Consider the following 13,256-nt stretch of genomic DNA (forward strand, 5'->3'; position numbering starts at 1 on the left):
ACCTGCCATTCTTTAGTCCCCCAGACCAATTTAGTGTCTATAGTGTCCTTCCATAAGCTGAACCCCTGTTCAGACAGTGGGGCAATAAAGGATGCAGAGTTTTGTGTTAGTGCACATACTTTTTTTTTAAGAAGATGGTGCAAGCATTTAATAATATGAGCGCGGATCTGATATACTAAACCCAGAAAAATAAGCACACTTTTGTGCAAACGTTTGTGAACTACCTTTTGGTCATGTTGGGCAATGCTCCCATTGGTGGTATGCAAAAACATTACGTGGTGCACACGTTTTATGCAAAATATGATGACCATAGTGTTGATAACTACATTTTGTTCAAATTAAAAGGGTCATTAAACATTTCATTTGTTGAAAATGCTGCAGGCAGTTCTAAATCAGACAACATATTATTAACAGTTTCAAAATTATACTGGAGGTAATGATATCATTTAAAGAAATATTAAATACTTGTGGTATTTTTAAAAGTTCATTGGGACCAAATAAATCATATGAAACCGTATCCCAAACTATTCCGTCAGGAACTGGAACTGCTGTAATGTTCACCTCGGACAGGTCTCTTTGTTCACAATGAGATGACGGATGAGGTTTCAGCACTAAGTTCACATTTGGTACGGCAGAGCGTTCTGGGAGATAGTGTCCATTCACGATCAAGGAACAGGCAGTCACTAAACCTATCCAAAATACTAGGAAAAGTATTCATGTTATTACCAAGAGCTATAGCCATAGTGAAACAAGGTATGTCTTTCTCAGAAAAATTTAAAAATCATGACGTTTTTTTTGCGGGAAACTGGAGCTGGCGGTGACTTATGTTCACTTGTATGCAGAGAAAAAGTGTTGAAATCAATGAAGTAGCCAGATGCAGTTTGATCAATCTTTGGTAGCTCAGCAGGTTTTGATGAACTGGTAGTTGTCTCTGGTAGAAGCATATTGATGTAGATATCAGTGTTAGGCCAAATTGATATTTGAATTTCACTTGAATTTTGTTGTTCTGTTTCAATAGGCACAAGTCCCATTTCATTGTTGGAAACTCCGTCACTTCATATTGTAGACTCTTTGAATGTTATAAGTATTTCTGTCTGAACTTCCTGTATGTTTGCGAGGGGAGAGATGCGGCTACCTAAGAGCCCATGTGACCTGCTATTCAGAATCGGCCACATAGTGTGGTTTGATTAGCTCAATTGAGACGAATCGTTTCTCTTTTTTGCCAGCAAGGGGTACTGTTCTTGTTCCTTCGACATCTAGGACAGGTACAGGCTTTCTGTATGATGGTCCTTATTCTTTTCTTGACCAGATCTCTGACCAGATCTTCCCAAGTGGCGGTGAGTTTTACTTGCACATTGCTTTGTAGTGTCTAGAATTCATTAAGATCCTATGAAACAGCCAAACGTTTATCTATATCAAAACGTTTTTCATCCGCCACTGTGCTTTCATAATCAAGATCAGGTACCCACATTCTCGTCCCAAAGAGGACCTCAAAAGAGGTGAGCCCTCCTAGGGAACTTCTTGGCATATCATTTAGTGCCCTCTGGACCCCATATATGTGATGGACCCAACCACCACCAAACCTCTTGCTTTTAAGGATTTCTTTAAGTCACGGTTTTTCCTCTCCATGACAGAATTTGCCTTGGGATGGTATGGAGAGGAGTGCTGCAATGCAAAACCCAGACTTCCCATGGCTTCCTTGTAAGCCCTAGAGCTAATATCGGATGGCCAGTCAGAATATAATGTGCAACCGCCTAAGTCCCTATGAAGACTCGCAAATCTTTTATAACAGTTCAAACATCAGCCGAGCGCTGAGGCCAAACCCACAGGAATCTAGAATATGAATCCATTGCCACCAAGATATACTTGTAAGCCCCGTCTGATTGTAAGGCGCTGCAGTGGTCCAAATGGACACATGTGAGAGGTACGTCTGATATCAGTAATGATGTTTGTGGTGGGCGTGCTACAGTTGAACCCCTCGTCTGCTGACAGATGTTGCACTTAAATACAAACGCTTTCGTCTGTTTAGTTAGACCTGGCCACCAATAGTGTTGTTTTAGTAATGAAACAATTGCAGTAACTCCTGTGTGTGCAGATCCCAGATCCTCGTGTGCATTACTCTATCCCCCACTCATGGATTTGAGCACAATGAATATTTTTTGCCTCTAACTTGTAGAAGTACTTGAGTGGAAAGCCTTTCGATAAGGCTGTGCTGCTTTTGTGTGAAGCAATGACAGCTACCATTATCTTTCCGTCTATTCTGGTACTAGAGCAAGCGATTGCAGGTATGGCGGCAGTTTATGCTGCCCCCTTTGCAGCTTTATCAGCCAATGAATTCCCTTCAACGCGAACGTCATCATTGATGACTCAGCGTGTGCATTAGACTAGCTCTCTGCAAGTCTTTTTTCAATTCTGCCAATTGTTCGCAAAGCATTTTGTGCTTTATTGTGAAACTTTTTTAGTCTTTGAACCCACTTTGAATCCAATAGTGAACATATTAATTGTATGACTGGACACAGTAAAACAAATCACACACTATGAGTGTGGGGAATTCTCGATCAATTTGTATTGGTTCCAGTAATAGTGCTTTTACTTCTGCCAGCTGTGCCATGCAATCTCCTAGAAACTGCGCCTTTGTGCTGCTAGGATGGAACTTGCTTTCCTGTATATGTCCCTTTACAATAGCACAAGCTGCACTGTATTGCTGTTTACTACCTATGGCAGGCTGAGCAAAACCGTAAGTGTAAATAAAATATTCATACTGATCTAGAGGCATTATTTCATGAGGGAGAGGATATTCTTGTTCGTACTGCAGAATTGCTTGCATTTTCAGTGTAGAATCAAATTTGTAGTCTACATCTGTTGCAGTGAGAGAATAAGCCCATTGTATCCATCTCAGATTTAAAGCTTTAGTATTTGGAACATTTGCCTTTGTAACAGCCTCTAAGGCTGGTACCAGAGTTACTACTAGTATTCCTTTCACCTGAGCCAGTTCTCTTTCTCTCACAGTCTGTACTGCCATCCGAATTTTCTCTGTTGAAGCAAAATGCATTTCAGTGTTTTTGAATAAGTGTAATTTGTATGCAATTGGTACGGTTTCGCCTTCATTAAAGGTTAGGTAAGTATACCCTGATTGACCCGTAATTACACGAATCACCTTATTGGTGGTATTTACATGTGTGTGTAGGTGTTTTGAAGTTATCATGTCAGCTTGTAAAGAACAAAGTGTATCTGTGTGTACCTGTGTCCAATGTCTAATTGAAAAATCAGGTCTGATTAAATCGTAGAAAGGTTTTAATCTTTCTGCATAATCCAAACTGTATGTTCTGCCAAAATTTGGGAATCCCAATATGGATTGTTAATATTTTAGAGTCTTGGGAGGTTGGAGCAGTGCACACTTTTCTAAAATGTTAGCTTCTAGGCTTTTCCCTTCACTTGAAAGCTCAAACCCCAAAGATAAGACATTGAGGTGGGCTATTTTAAAAATTTTAAAGTTGAATTTGAAGCCCTCAGAGGCGAACCCCAAAATTATGTTGCTCACTCTGGTCAAATGATCTTTCAAATCATCATCCATTAGATAAATATCATCCACATAGGACAATTCCTCCTCATCCAAGTTTTGAAGTAGCTTTGTTACCCTAGCTGAGAACAACCCGGGTTTATTCTTATATCCTTGGGGGAGTCAACAGAAGTGACTCTGAAAACCGAGCGCTGAGACTGCTGTCAAATATCTGCTCTCAGGTGCTAGATTTTGGCCGAAAAATCCATTTGAGATATCTAGTGTTGTTTTGTATTTTTTTCGCAAAATGTTATTCATTAATGCGGCACTATGTGCATTCTGTACTGCAATTGCTTTTCAGCCTGTGTTCAGGTGTCTGTAGTCTAGGAATAAATAAACAAAGGGGATAACCCAATTAACCCACAGGCATCTGGGTAAAAATATACAGTCAGAAAAAAAGCAATGCCTCGGGATCAATAGAGAAACTAAATAGTAAGATGAAGAGAAAATTCATTTGAACTCTTCCTGTCAAAAATACATTTCGGGAATAAATCTCATATATTTGCAATATCTGTAGTCGAAGAACAACAAATAATATACATACACCTACTTTACGTTCAGATTAATCTGTATTGCAATACATTATGCACAAACCATCATATTGTCCAAATCAATATACACACAAAAACATAGATATCACATATATATACACTTATTTACATATATACATATACCACAAACACACAAAACATGATAAATAAAGAACTTACTTACTCTCTTAGCCCTTATTTATATATTAGGATGCACCTCCCACATTGTACACCTAGTGCATTCCTTTTTTAGATCAACATCATTGAAAACCCTAGGGTTTTGTTTGCATCAAACCCTTTTTCCTTTTTAGGTTTTCCCAGTCTATTTTACACTCGATTTTAATTTTTTACGGTGTCTTAACAAATCTGTCGACGCGTTTCAGCCTCTATACTTATTGGCCTTATCAGGACTAGGGCAGTCGTGTGCGTGCTTTTCAATTCCACCTATGGAAAAAGACTAAATTTTACTATGTATATAAATAGAACTAAATTAGGTATACACATATATACAACTATATACACATATAGAGACTTTTTATATATATTAGGTCTATGGATCCCTAGAGTGGCGAGAAAAAATCACCCGAGAAAACAAGTGAAGCACTAAACCAGACAAGTGCCTAATACAGCGTGTCAATATATCCACATTGTCTGTGTTAGACAATAGCACCATTACTCATTCTGTCAGGTGCCTATTGAGGGACTGAACGTTATATATTATATATTTAAAAGAATTGTATGGGAATTATATATGTATAGGGGGTAAACTGTGCAGCTTGTATACAGCATTAAAAATAGACTGCACAGTAAAATGGAAATAAAGAAAGCCTACCTCCGTATCAGACAGTAAATGTCTTCTCCAAACGCCACTCTTCTCTGACGCCGGTCAATCAAAGTTATGGCCACGCGAACGCTGTAGGGTCACATGATCTGGAAGCCAGCTTGAAATATATCGCTTACTTAGTTAACGCGATATTACTTTCAATGGAAATCAAGAGCGGACCCCGGATGGAAAGTACCTTTACAAATCGGGATCAGTAACGGGGAGAAAATGCACCATATTTAAAAACTGCAATCCGTGGCATGTACTGCATACATATCTATGCTCAATCATTGACGGTGACGTTCTAAAAAGGAAAAAGTATCTTATTTTACCCCTTATTCAAAGCAGAAGAATATCAAGGGACGTGAAAACAATTAAAAAAGAAAAGTAAACAGAAATAAAGTACCCTGCACCAACCTTATCTATGCCACTCCTCACAGTCTTTGTAAAAAAATACCGTACATTAAGGATGAATACACACCAATCAATTCAGGTTACTCAATGGATCACAAGGCCGAAAATCACAGCAATATCTAACACTAGAGTCATCTCAATTTTTACAGGCAAACATTACATGTAGATTGAATCCATACTTGTAAGTGTATCGAACAGTATCTAAGCAATGTATCCTAAAGGTATCAAACATCAAGTCTTATCCTCCTTGACAAAGGACTTACTGTAGTAATGACCAAATTTCATCTCTGTCATTTAGCCCCAGAGTCGCTGTCTCATATTTGGCTGTTAACCTTGCTTCAAGTCTGTTCAGTTTGGTTTGTATGTCCAGTCCTCCTGTATTATTAATCATACATAGTACTGACCATTTAAATTCATTTTCTGAACGGTTTTGCATTTGGAAGTGTTGCACTAGCGGTACTCCTTGTACATTACATTTAATCCTTGATTTGTGCTGTAGGATTCTCTTTTTGACTGGTTGTGTCGTTTGGCCTATATATACTTTATTGCATATACATTTTATACAGTACAGTACATTTTTTGAGTTACAATTTGTAAACCCTTTTTGGTAATGTTTCATTCCATTGTTGTTTACATATTTCGAGTCCTCGTGAGCCTGCATGCTACACAGTTTTGACAGTGAAATTGCCCTATTATAGGGGGCAAACCTAATAAGCCTCTAAGATCTTTTTAGGTAAATCTGGTTCCCTTGCTGTTCTAACTAACTGTTGGCGTATGTTTCTACCGTTCCGAAAAGCAAACAGTGGTTTTGGAATTCCTAGTCTTTCAATCAGTTTCCAATTTCTTTGCACTATTTTCTTCACTCTGTTTGCTCTCGGATCATATGTGAGGACACACGTTAAAGGGGTGTTTTTTTCTCGTTCTCTCTGACTCAGTAGGGTTTCTCTCGGAGTATACCAAGCTCTCTTTAAGGCAGCTTTCACCATTTTTTTAGGATAGCCGCGTACAACCAATTTTTCTTTCAAAATGCTAGCATTTGTGAAATAATCTTCTTTGTTGGAACAAGTGTGTTAAGACACCATAAACAATTAAAATCGAATGTAAAATTGACAGGGAAAACCTAAAAAGGCTAAAAGGGTTTGATACAAACAAAACCCTAAGGTTTTCATTGATGGTGACCTAAAAAAGGAATGCATTAGGTGGTCAATGTGGGAGGTGCATCCTAATATATAAATAAGGGCTAAGAGAGTAACTAAGTTCTTTATTTATCTTCTTTTGTGAGTTTGTGGTATATGTATATATGTAAATAAGTGTATATTTATATATATATATATATATATATATATATATATATATATATATATATATATATATATATATATATATATATATGATATCTATGTTTTTGTGTGTATATTGTTTTGGACAATATGATGGTTTGTGCATAATGTAATGCAATACAGATTAATCTGAACGTAAAATAGGGGTATGTATATTATTTATTGTTCTCCGACTACAGATATTGGAAATATATGAGATTTATTCACAAGATTTATTTTGACAGGAAGAGTTCAAATACATTTTCTCTTCATCTTGCTATTCAGTTTCTCTATTGATCCCGAGGCATTGCTTTTTTTCTGACTGTAGTCTAGGACTAGACAATATGAATGATCAGGTTTCATTACAGGAAACAAAGGATTATTCATTGAAGTGGTGCAAATTTCTATTACACCTTGGTGTATATGTTGATCAAAGATCTTCCTGACCTGTTTCTTTGCCTCTTGTTTAATAGGGTATTGTCTCTGTGGAGTTGGAGTTGTTTTCACTGGGATTACATGGCGAGGTACCTCAGCATCCCACCCTACATAATTGTAATATAATGCTGGCACAAGTGCTACTGCCCACTCTTCCGCATATGTATTTTTTAAGAATATTGGAATGAGACCAGAAAAAGCCGGTAAAATTACTGTTTCTCCCTTTGGGGCACTCCATAACAATCCTGTTGAGGAGACCCACCCCCGGATTGTGATCTATTCTCTCTATTCTTTTTTATTATTGTCCCATTTCTTCTGGGCTTTTCTTTAGAGATTGTGTGTGGAAATACTTCCTCTAGCTGTGTTATTTTCTGAACTATCCAGAATGGCATTTGCTGACGTCTAGAGGGTGTTTTACCCATAACTGTGTGTAGCGTTTGTGGAGTTATTTTAGTTGTAGATCCCTGAATCTGTCCTGCTGGTGTAGCCCTAATTGGCTGAAGTGTGAGTCGTCTCATAACAAACTGTTTCAGGTTTCTGAAAAGTTTTATTGTTTCTCTGTGTAGAGAACATAAGTCTGCTACCAGCATTGTATCAAATTCTGGATGCGTGTGTAAGCCACTAGGACCAGCCAAGTCGCTCTGTGTCTGCCGAAAGGACCAAGTCTAACTTTATCTTAGTGTGTGGGAGGGTGCCTTTAAACCAGTTTATGTGCCCATGTTAGGTGAGTGGAACTTCGATGTTCTCATATGGATAGGATTCCTCTGGTGTTTCATCTTCAGTGTTAGAATGAAATGTATTTGCACGTGCATTTGCTTATGAGAATTGAACACATGAATAGACTACCTCAGTTCTATATGATTTGTGTGCCTCAATCATGACTTTTATGGTCCCACCCCTAGCTGTGACTCCATAGTTCCTAGTTTTAAAGTTAGGGCAGTTCTGACATTTTCTGAAACGCTTATTTCGCAGCCTTATTCCCTTCCCCCACTGCATTTGCACGTAGTGTCGCAGTGTTTTCTTCTTCCGTCATTGTTGAAAAAGTTTCAAGGAAACTGAGATAAGGTTTTATGCACAATAGGAACTATTTGTCCTTCAAGCTTCAATAAACCTACAGCTAATGCATAGGCTCTGGCTACTCAGCTGTGACTGAGTTTTTCCTTCCCACTCCACAGGTCTCTGGAATAATGTGAGTAGGGGTCTCTGAGAAAAGCACTCCTGAACTACTCAGATTTCACTGTACCAAACCAACGTTGGACACCTTGTCGTGCAGTTCTTATAAACCTATATAGGATCTGCGTGTTTAGACAACATAGACTGTGGGATTGGTGTCCAGACTGATTCCTGACACCCCCACCGGGTATGTTTGCCTGTATACCAGCTAGCTCACGGTGCCACTGTAAACCCCTCTTACCAAGGAGAGAATAGTTCTTGGCAACTATCAAACATGACAACCCTGTCCTTCAGGGATCGTGGAAACAGTACAGTACTTTTTGCTCAATCACTTGTGCTCACATTGTCTCAGAGAGATACACAGAAATAAACGGTGAGGAAGTTTTCAAAAAGTATTTATTGAACCAACGTCATTCTAGTGTAAAATAGGTGTGCTGAACCAACCATTAGACAGAAACAGATATTAATGATTATAGGCACCTATAGAGTAAAAGGATGGTAGATTCCTACCATAGTGCTAAAACAATGAATACAGGCAGGTATATAAATCCATGACAGTAATAAAGCGCACTCCTACGATGCAGCCCTAACTAGAGTTACCTAAATGCACCTAGCATGTATGTAGGTGTAGAGCTGAGAATCCCCCTAGGCTGAAGCCAACCCCATTACCTGAAGTGAGAGACTGTAGGACCCTGTCTTGGTCTCTAGATGGACACCCCACGAAGGATGTCAGCTGGAGTGTCTGTGTGCAGGAACCTCAGCTTCTCGGGTCTGTGTGTCAGCATGTAAGTCTTTTTCTCCTCTGCTTGCCTTGATAAAGATATGGTGTATTTATACCCAAAAGGTATCCTCAGGGGATTCTACCTTGCTGTGTCAAGTCAGCCGAGGATGACCGAAGGGATGACCCTTACACATAGTTATTATGCAGAAGATGGTAATACTGCTGTGATTCTGAGAATCTTAATGCATAAGTAATGAGGCTAGTTTTCGGGGAAAACCACACAACATCTTAAGCAGTGCTATACTAGGTAAACGGTCAAAACCAAAACCGGTTATGCAGTGTAATGGTATGGTAAATGTAGGTGAAACGTTCGGAGAATACTCTGGTCTATATTGGGGTACTGTATGAAATATTACAACAGGCTGCGTTATTCTTTTTACTTTGATACAGGAGATAATCACATTTATGACATATGCGTTTCACTTATAAAAGCGCACCAAGCATGTTGCTTTGCACTGGCGTTCACTGCACTGTGTTTTTTTCTTGACTTCACAGAATCATTGCATATTTTTGTGCTTATGACTCATTGTTTCTTGTACTACTGTCCGTCCCATTTCCTTAGTGCTTACTAGGGTTGGCCTTGTGTTAAATACCTACTTCAATCATGGTGAGGACACACCTTTTAAATATACAGTGTACCACCCTTTATATCAGGCACTCTGCCTTGTGGTATTACAAGGAACACTTTAGGTATGGCTTATTAATATACAATAAAATAAAGAGAAGTCCCTTTTCCTTCCTCAGTTTTCCTGCAGTGCTTTTAAACTGCAGCCCAGACTGAGCACAGTGGAGCTTGTGGCAATCATATATTTTGTCATAATTGTGGGTCATTTGAATAAGCACTGTAGACCATATATGACATTTATCGTTCAAGGCTTTGGTGCATTGTCTGTACCACCTACTAAGTTCCTACAGGAAAGTTAAATAAACTGTTGAGTGAAATCAGTTTTACCAATATAATTTTACAGTCAGCATACACACAATGTGGCTCCCAATATCAGTGTCTTAGGGCATAGAAACCTAATAGGAGTGACAATATCGATTAGAAAAAGTGAAACATCTGGAGTGACATCCAAACAAAGGCAATTTGTTTCAATAATCACATCTGAAATGGAAAATATATAAACTGTGTAGAAATGTTCATATTCCATTAAATTGCCAATGAAATGTTGACTCAACACTTATTTTCTCAAATGCTGAAGCCAATCTAATTCACATTTCCTTTCAGCAAGACTTGATGGCAGTTAATACTTTTACCATTTTTGTTCTCCAAATAGTTAAACACCTTAACAGGTGTAGAGTGGGAAAGAGAGAGTGGAAGTGAAAAAGAGTGCATCGATTGGTGCATGTATTGAGTTAGTTTGGTGATCACCACAGCTCTTAACTTAATCAATATTTAACTACTCTTGAAGTAATTTTAACCATGCATTGATGCACCTCTCATCACTTTATATTGCCTTAAAGATTTTTAGTTTTTATTTAATACAACTTTATTTGCACATACTTAGGTATTGAGAAAGACTGAATTTAGGCAAAGAACAGTGAAAATAAAAATAACTATATTGAACCTAGTGGAAGCATTACAGCTGCAATCATGCTTCTCTTGTTTTAATTGTGTTCTTTATTTTAACTTTCAGGAAAATCTCGTCCAATGGCAAACTGGTTTTAACACTTTCAACTGATGCCTGTGAAGGAAAGGAAAACTTTGTTCGCTATCTTGAACATGTCCAAGCAGTTATTACTGTAAATGCCACAAGGCGTGGAGATCTTAACATCAACATGACATCCCCCATGGGAACAAAATCTATTTTGCTTAGTCGGCGCCCAAGGGATGACGATTCCAAGGTGGGCTTTGACAAATGGCCCTTCATGACAACTCACACATGGGGGGAAGACCCTAGAGGTACATGGGTGCTTGAAGTTGGCTTTGTTGGAAGTATTCCGGAAAGAGGTGTGCTGAAGGAGTGGACCCTCATGCTACATGGGACGCAAAGTGCCCCTTATATAGACCAAATTGTGAGAGATTACCAATCCAAGCTGGCCATGTCCAAGAAGGAAGAACTGGAGGAAGAACTGGACGAGGCAGTAGAGAGAAGTCTCAAGAGTATATTGAGCAAGAATTAGCACCATGTTGCATGCCTCTCACTTTCCTTTCTATTCCCTGATACCCTGAAACGCTATCCAAATTTCTGTGTAAGGTATATTAAAAAGATTGTCAACCTTAGCCTGTTTATCTTAATTCATTGATTTATAGTCTTGTATATTGTCAACGACTCATGTCCCTACCTTTAAAGAAACCTATTTTTACTAATCCACAAATAAGCTATAATTTCCCTATTCCAACAATATGTACAGTTTGTGACTGTAAATTAATTTTCTGTGTTATCCCATAAGTAATATTTTAACTATTAAACAGTGACATCTTTTCCCTAAATCATGTTGTGGTATATATTCTTTGGGAAAGAAATTGAAATACAAATTTTACCCTGCCATTTGCACCGCATGCATTTTTCCAATGTGTTATCCGAGTTGGCTTTAATAGTGTAAAAAATTTGAACTATTTTCAATAAGATGGACAGCAGCTGGGCAAGAGCCAACAATGCGCTCAATTTACAGTTAAATACCTCCTTTATTTTTCCTTACCATAAAACGAAACATCAACGTATATGCTTCAAAGTCAGCCGGTCTTTTGCAATAAGTAATCTAGAGTTCGTTTCAAACTGTCTTATAACTACGTTTCATGGTGATAAATAAATGTATTTTAAAAGCACAACCTACATTTGGGATTTATATAACAATGTACACTTTTGTCACGCCACAAATACAAATAGGACACCTGATATTCTAATAACAAATGTGGATGCGTACCTATAATTTCATAGAATGTAACTTTTTACATTTATTTTATAAAAATGCATATTATGCCGCCTTTTTTAAAGTTCCATTTATGGAGAGTCAGTATTATATCTCTGATGAAACTGAAGAATCGCTTCTTTAAAATGTTTGAAAATAAACCAAAGGATACTGCAGTACATGTACATTAGTGAACACCATCCACACAAACACACAGGCTTGAACACCCGCACATTGCTCCAAGGCATATAATGTATATAGACATCCATGAATACTTACATGAGTATACAGATGCTACACATAGATCTACTGTAATTACAGTGAATTTGTATTTGCTAAAGGAAGAGATCACAGCCATCGATTATATTGTCTTTCATCGACTTTAAAAAAAGTCATTAAGGTTCGGGGGTTTCTTGTGTACATTTTCCGTGACCGTGTACAGTAACTTACTTTGCATTCTTGTACTTATGGAGTTCGCTGTTTACACATTAAATGTCTTATATAGAAGCAAAATGACATGATGGTTGGTTATATTTTTCGCACTTATGACTGAGATTATGGAAACAAGCGTAAAGATAAATGTTGGTTTAATAAAGTATCAATATTTTTTTCTCACCCTAGGAAATATACCTTTTTTGCTTTTTTATTAAAATACTTGTATTCCTCAAAATAGTTTCTGTGGCATCGCCTTATGATCAATTTAGTGGCGCCCAGTTATATAGCATACAGAATGTGAACTGAAAATAACTTGATGATGCAAATGTGAAAGCCATGGCTTGGGCGAAAGGCAAGGGTGGTATGCAGCAAAGGAACATTTCTTCAATCACTCAATGAAAACGTAGCTACTAGTCTGGGAAACATTTTCAGAAAACAATCATTCCACGTCCGTCTAGCCATCACTGCTACTTTGCGGTCACTCTCTCTCACATTCTTCACACTCTACCCCTCTACAAATGGCACACATAATCCATTCATTCTCGAGAAAGCAACATTGAGTATATAGTATCAGACACAGAAAAAACTGCATCACTTTGTGCGATTTCGTTTTTTTCCAGAGCATATTAAAACCTTCAAGCAAGTAACACATGATTAAAAGCACACATCAATGTCTTGTCTGTTCTAATTGTTGAAAAACAATGAATATCCAACTTTGTCTTTAAATTGTAATGTTATAACTATTCTCCATGGAGTTTTTCACCACAGCAGTTTTTAAATTGATGTTGAAAGACTGAACCAAGCCTTTTCTTGAATAGCCCTCCATTGCTTTTCCATCACTTACCCAAACCTCAAAGGAATTAATAAGTAATTAGAAGTGAGCTAAAAGGAAAATCACTTTCACTTCTGTGTTACTATTGGTATCATGCAAGTT

The 13,256-nt window shown here is 37.9% G+C and overlaps 1 protein-coding gene across 1 annotated transcript in view; it reads left to right on the forward strand.

The window, feature by feature from the left end:
* PCSK2 (proprotein convertase subtilisin/kexin type 2) overlaps positions 1-12,502 on the forward strand; it is an 850,498-nt gene extending 837,996 nt beyond the window's left edge. The window contains exon 12 of the mRNA XM_078649584.1: positions 10,672-12,502. Within this exon, the coding sequence (XP_078505710.1) occupies positions 10,672-11,158 (487 nt within the window). The 3' untranslated portion in view covers positions 11,159-12,502. The remainder of the gene's footprint in view (positions 1-10,671) is intronic.
* Positions 12,503-13,256: the final 754 nt, after the last annotated feature.

Source organism: Lissotriton helveticus, chromosome 6 (genome assembly GCF_964261635.1).
Source record: "Lissotriton helveticus chromosome 6, aLisHel1.1, whole genome shotgun sequence".
Classification (NCBI taxonomy): domain Eukaryota; kingdom Metazoa; phylum Chordata; class Amphibia; order Caudata; family Salamandridae; genus Lissotriton; species Lissotriton helveticus.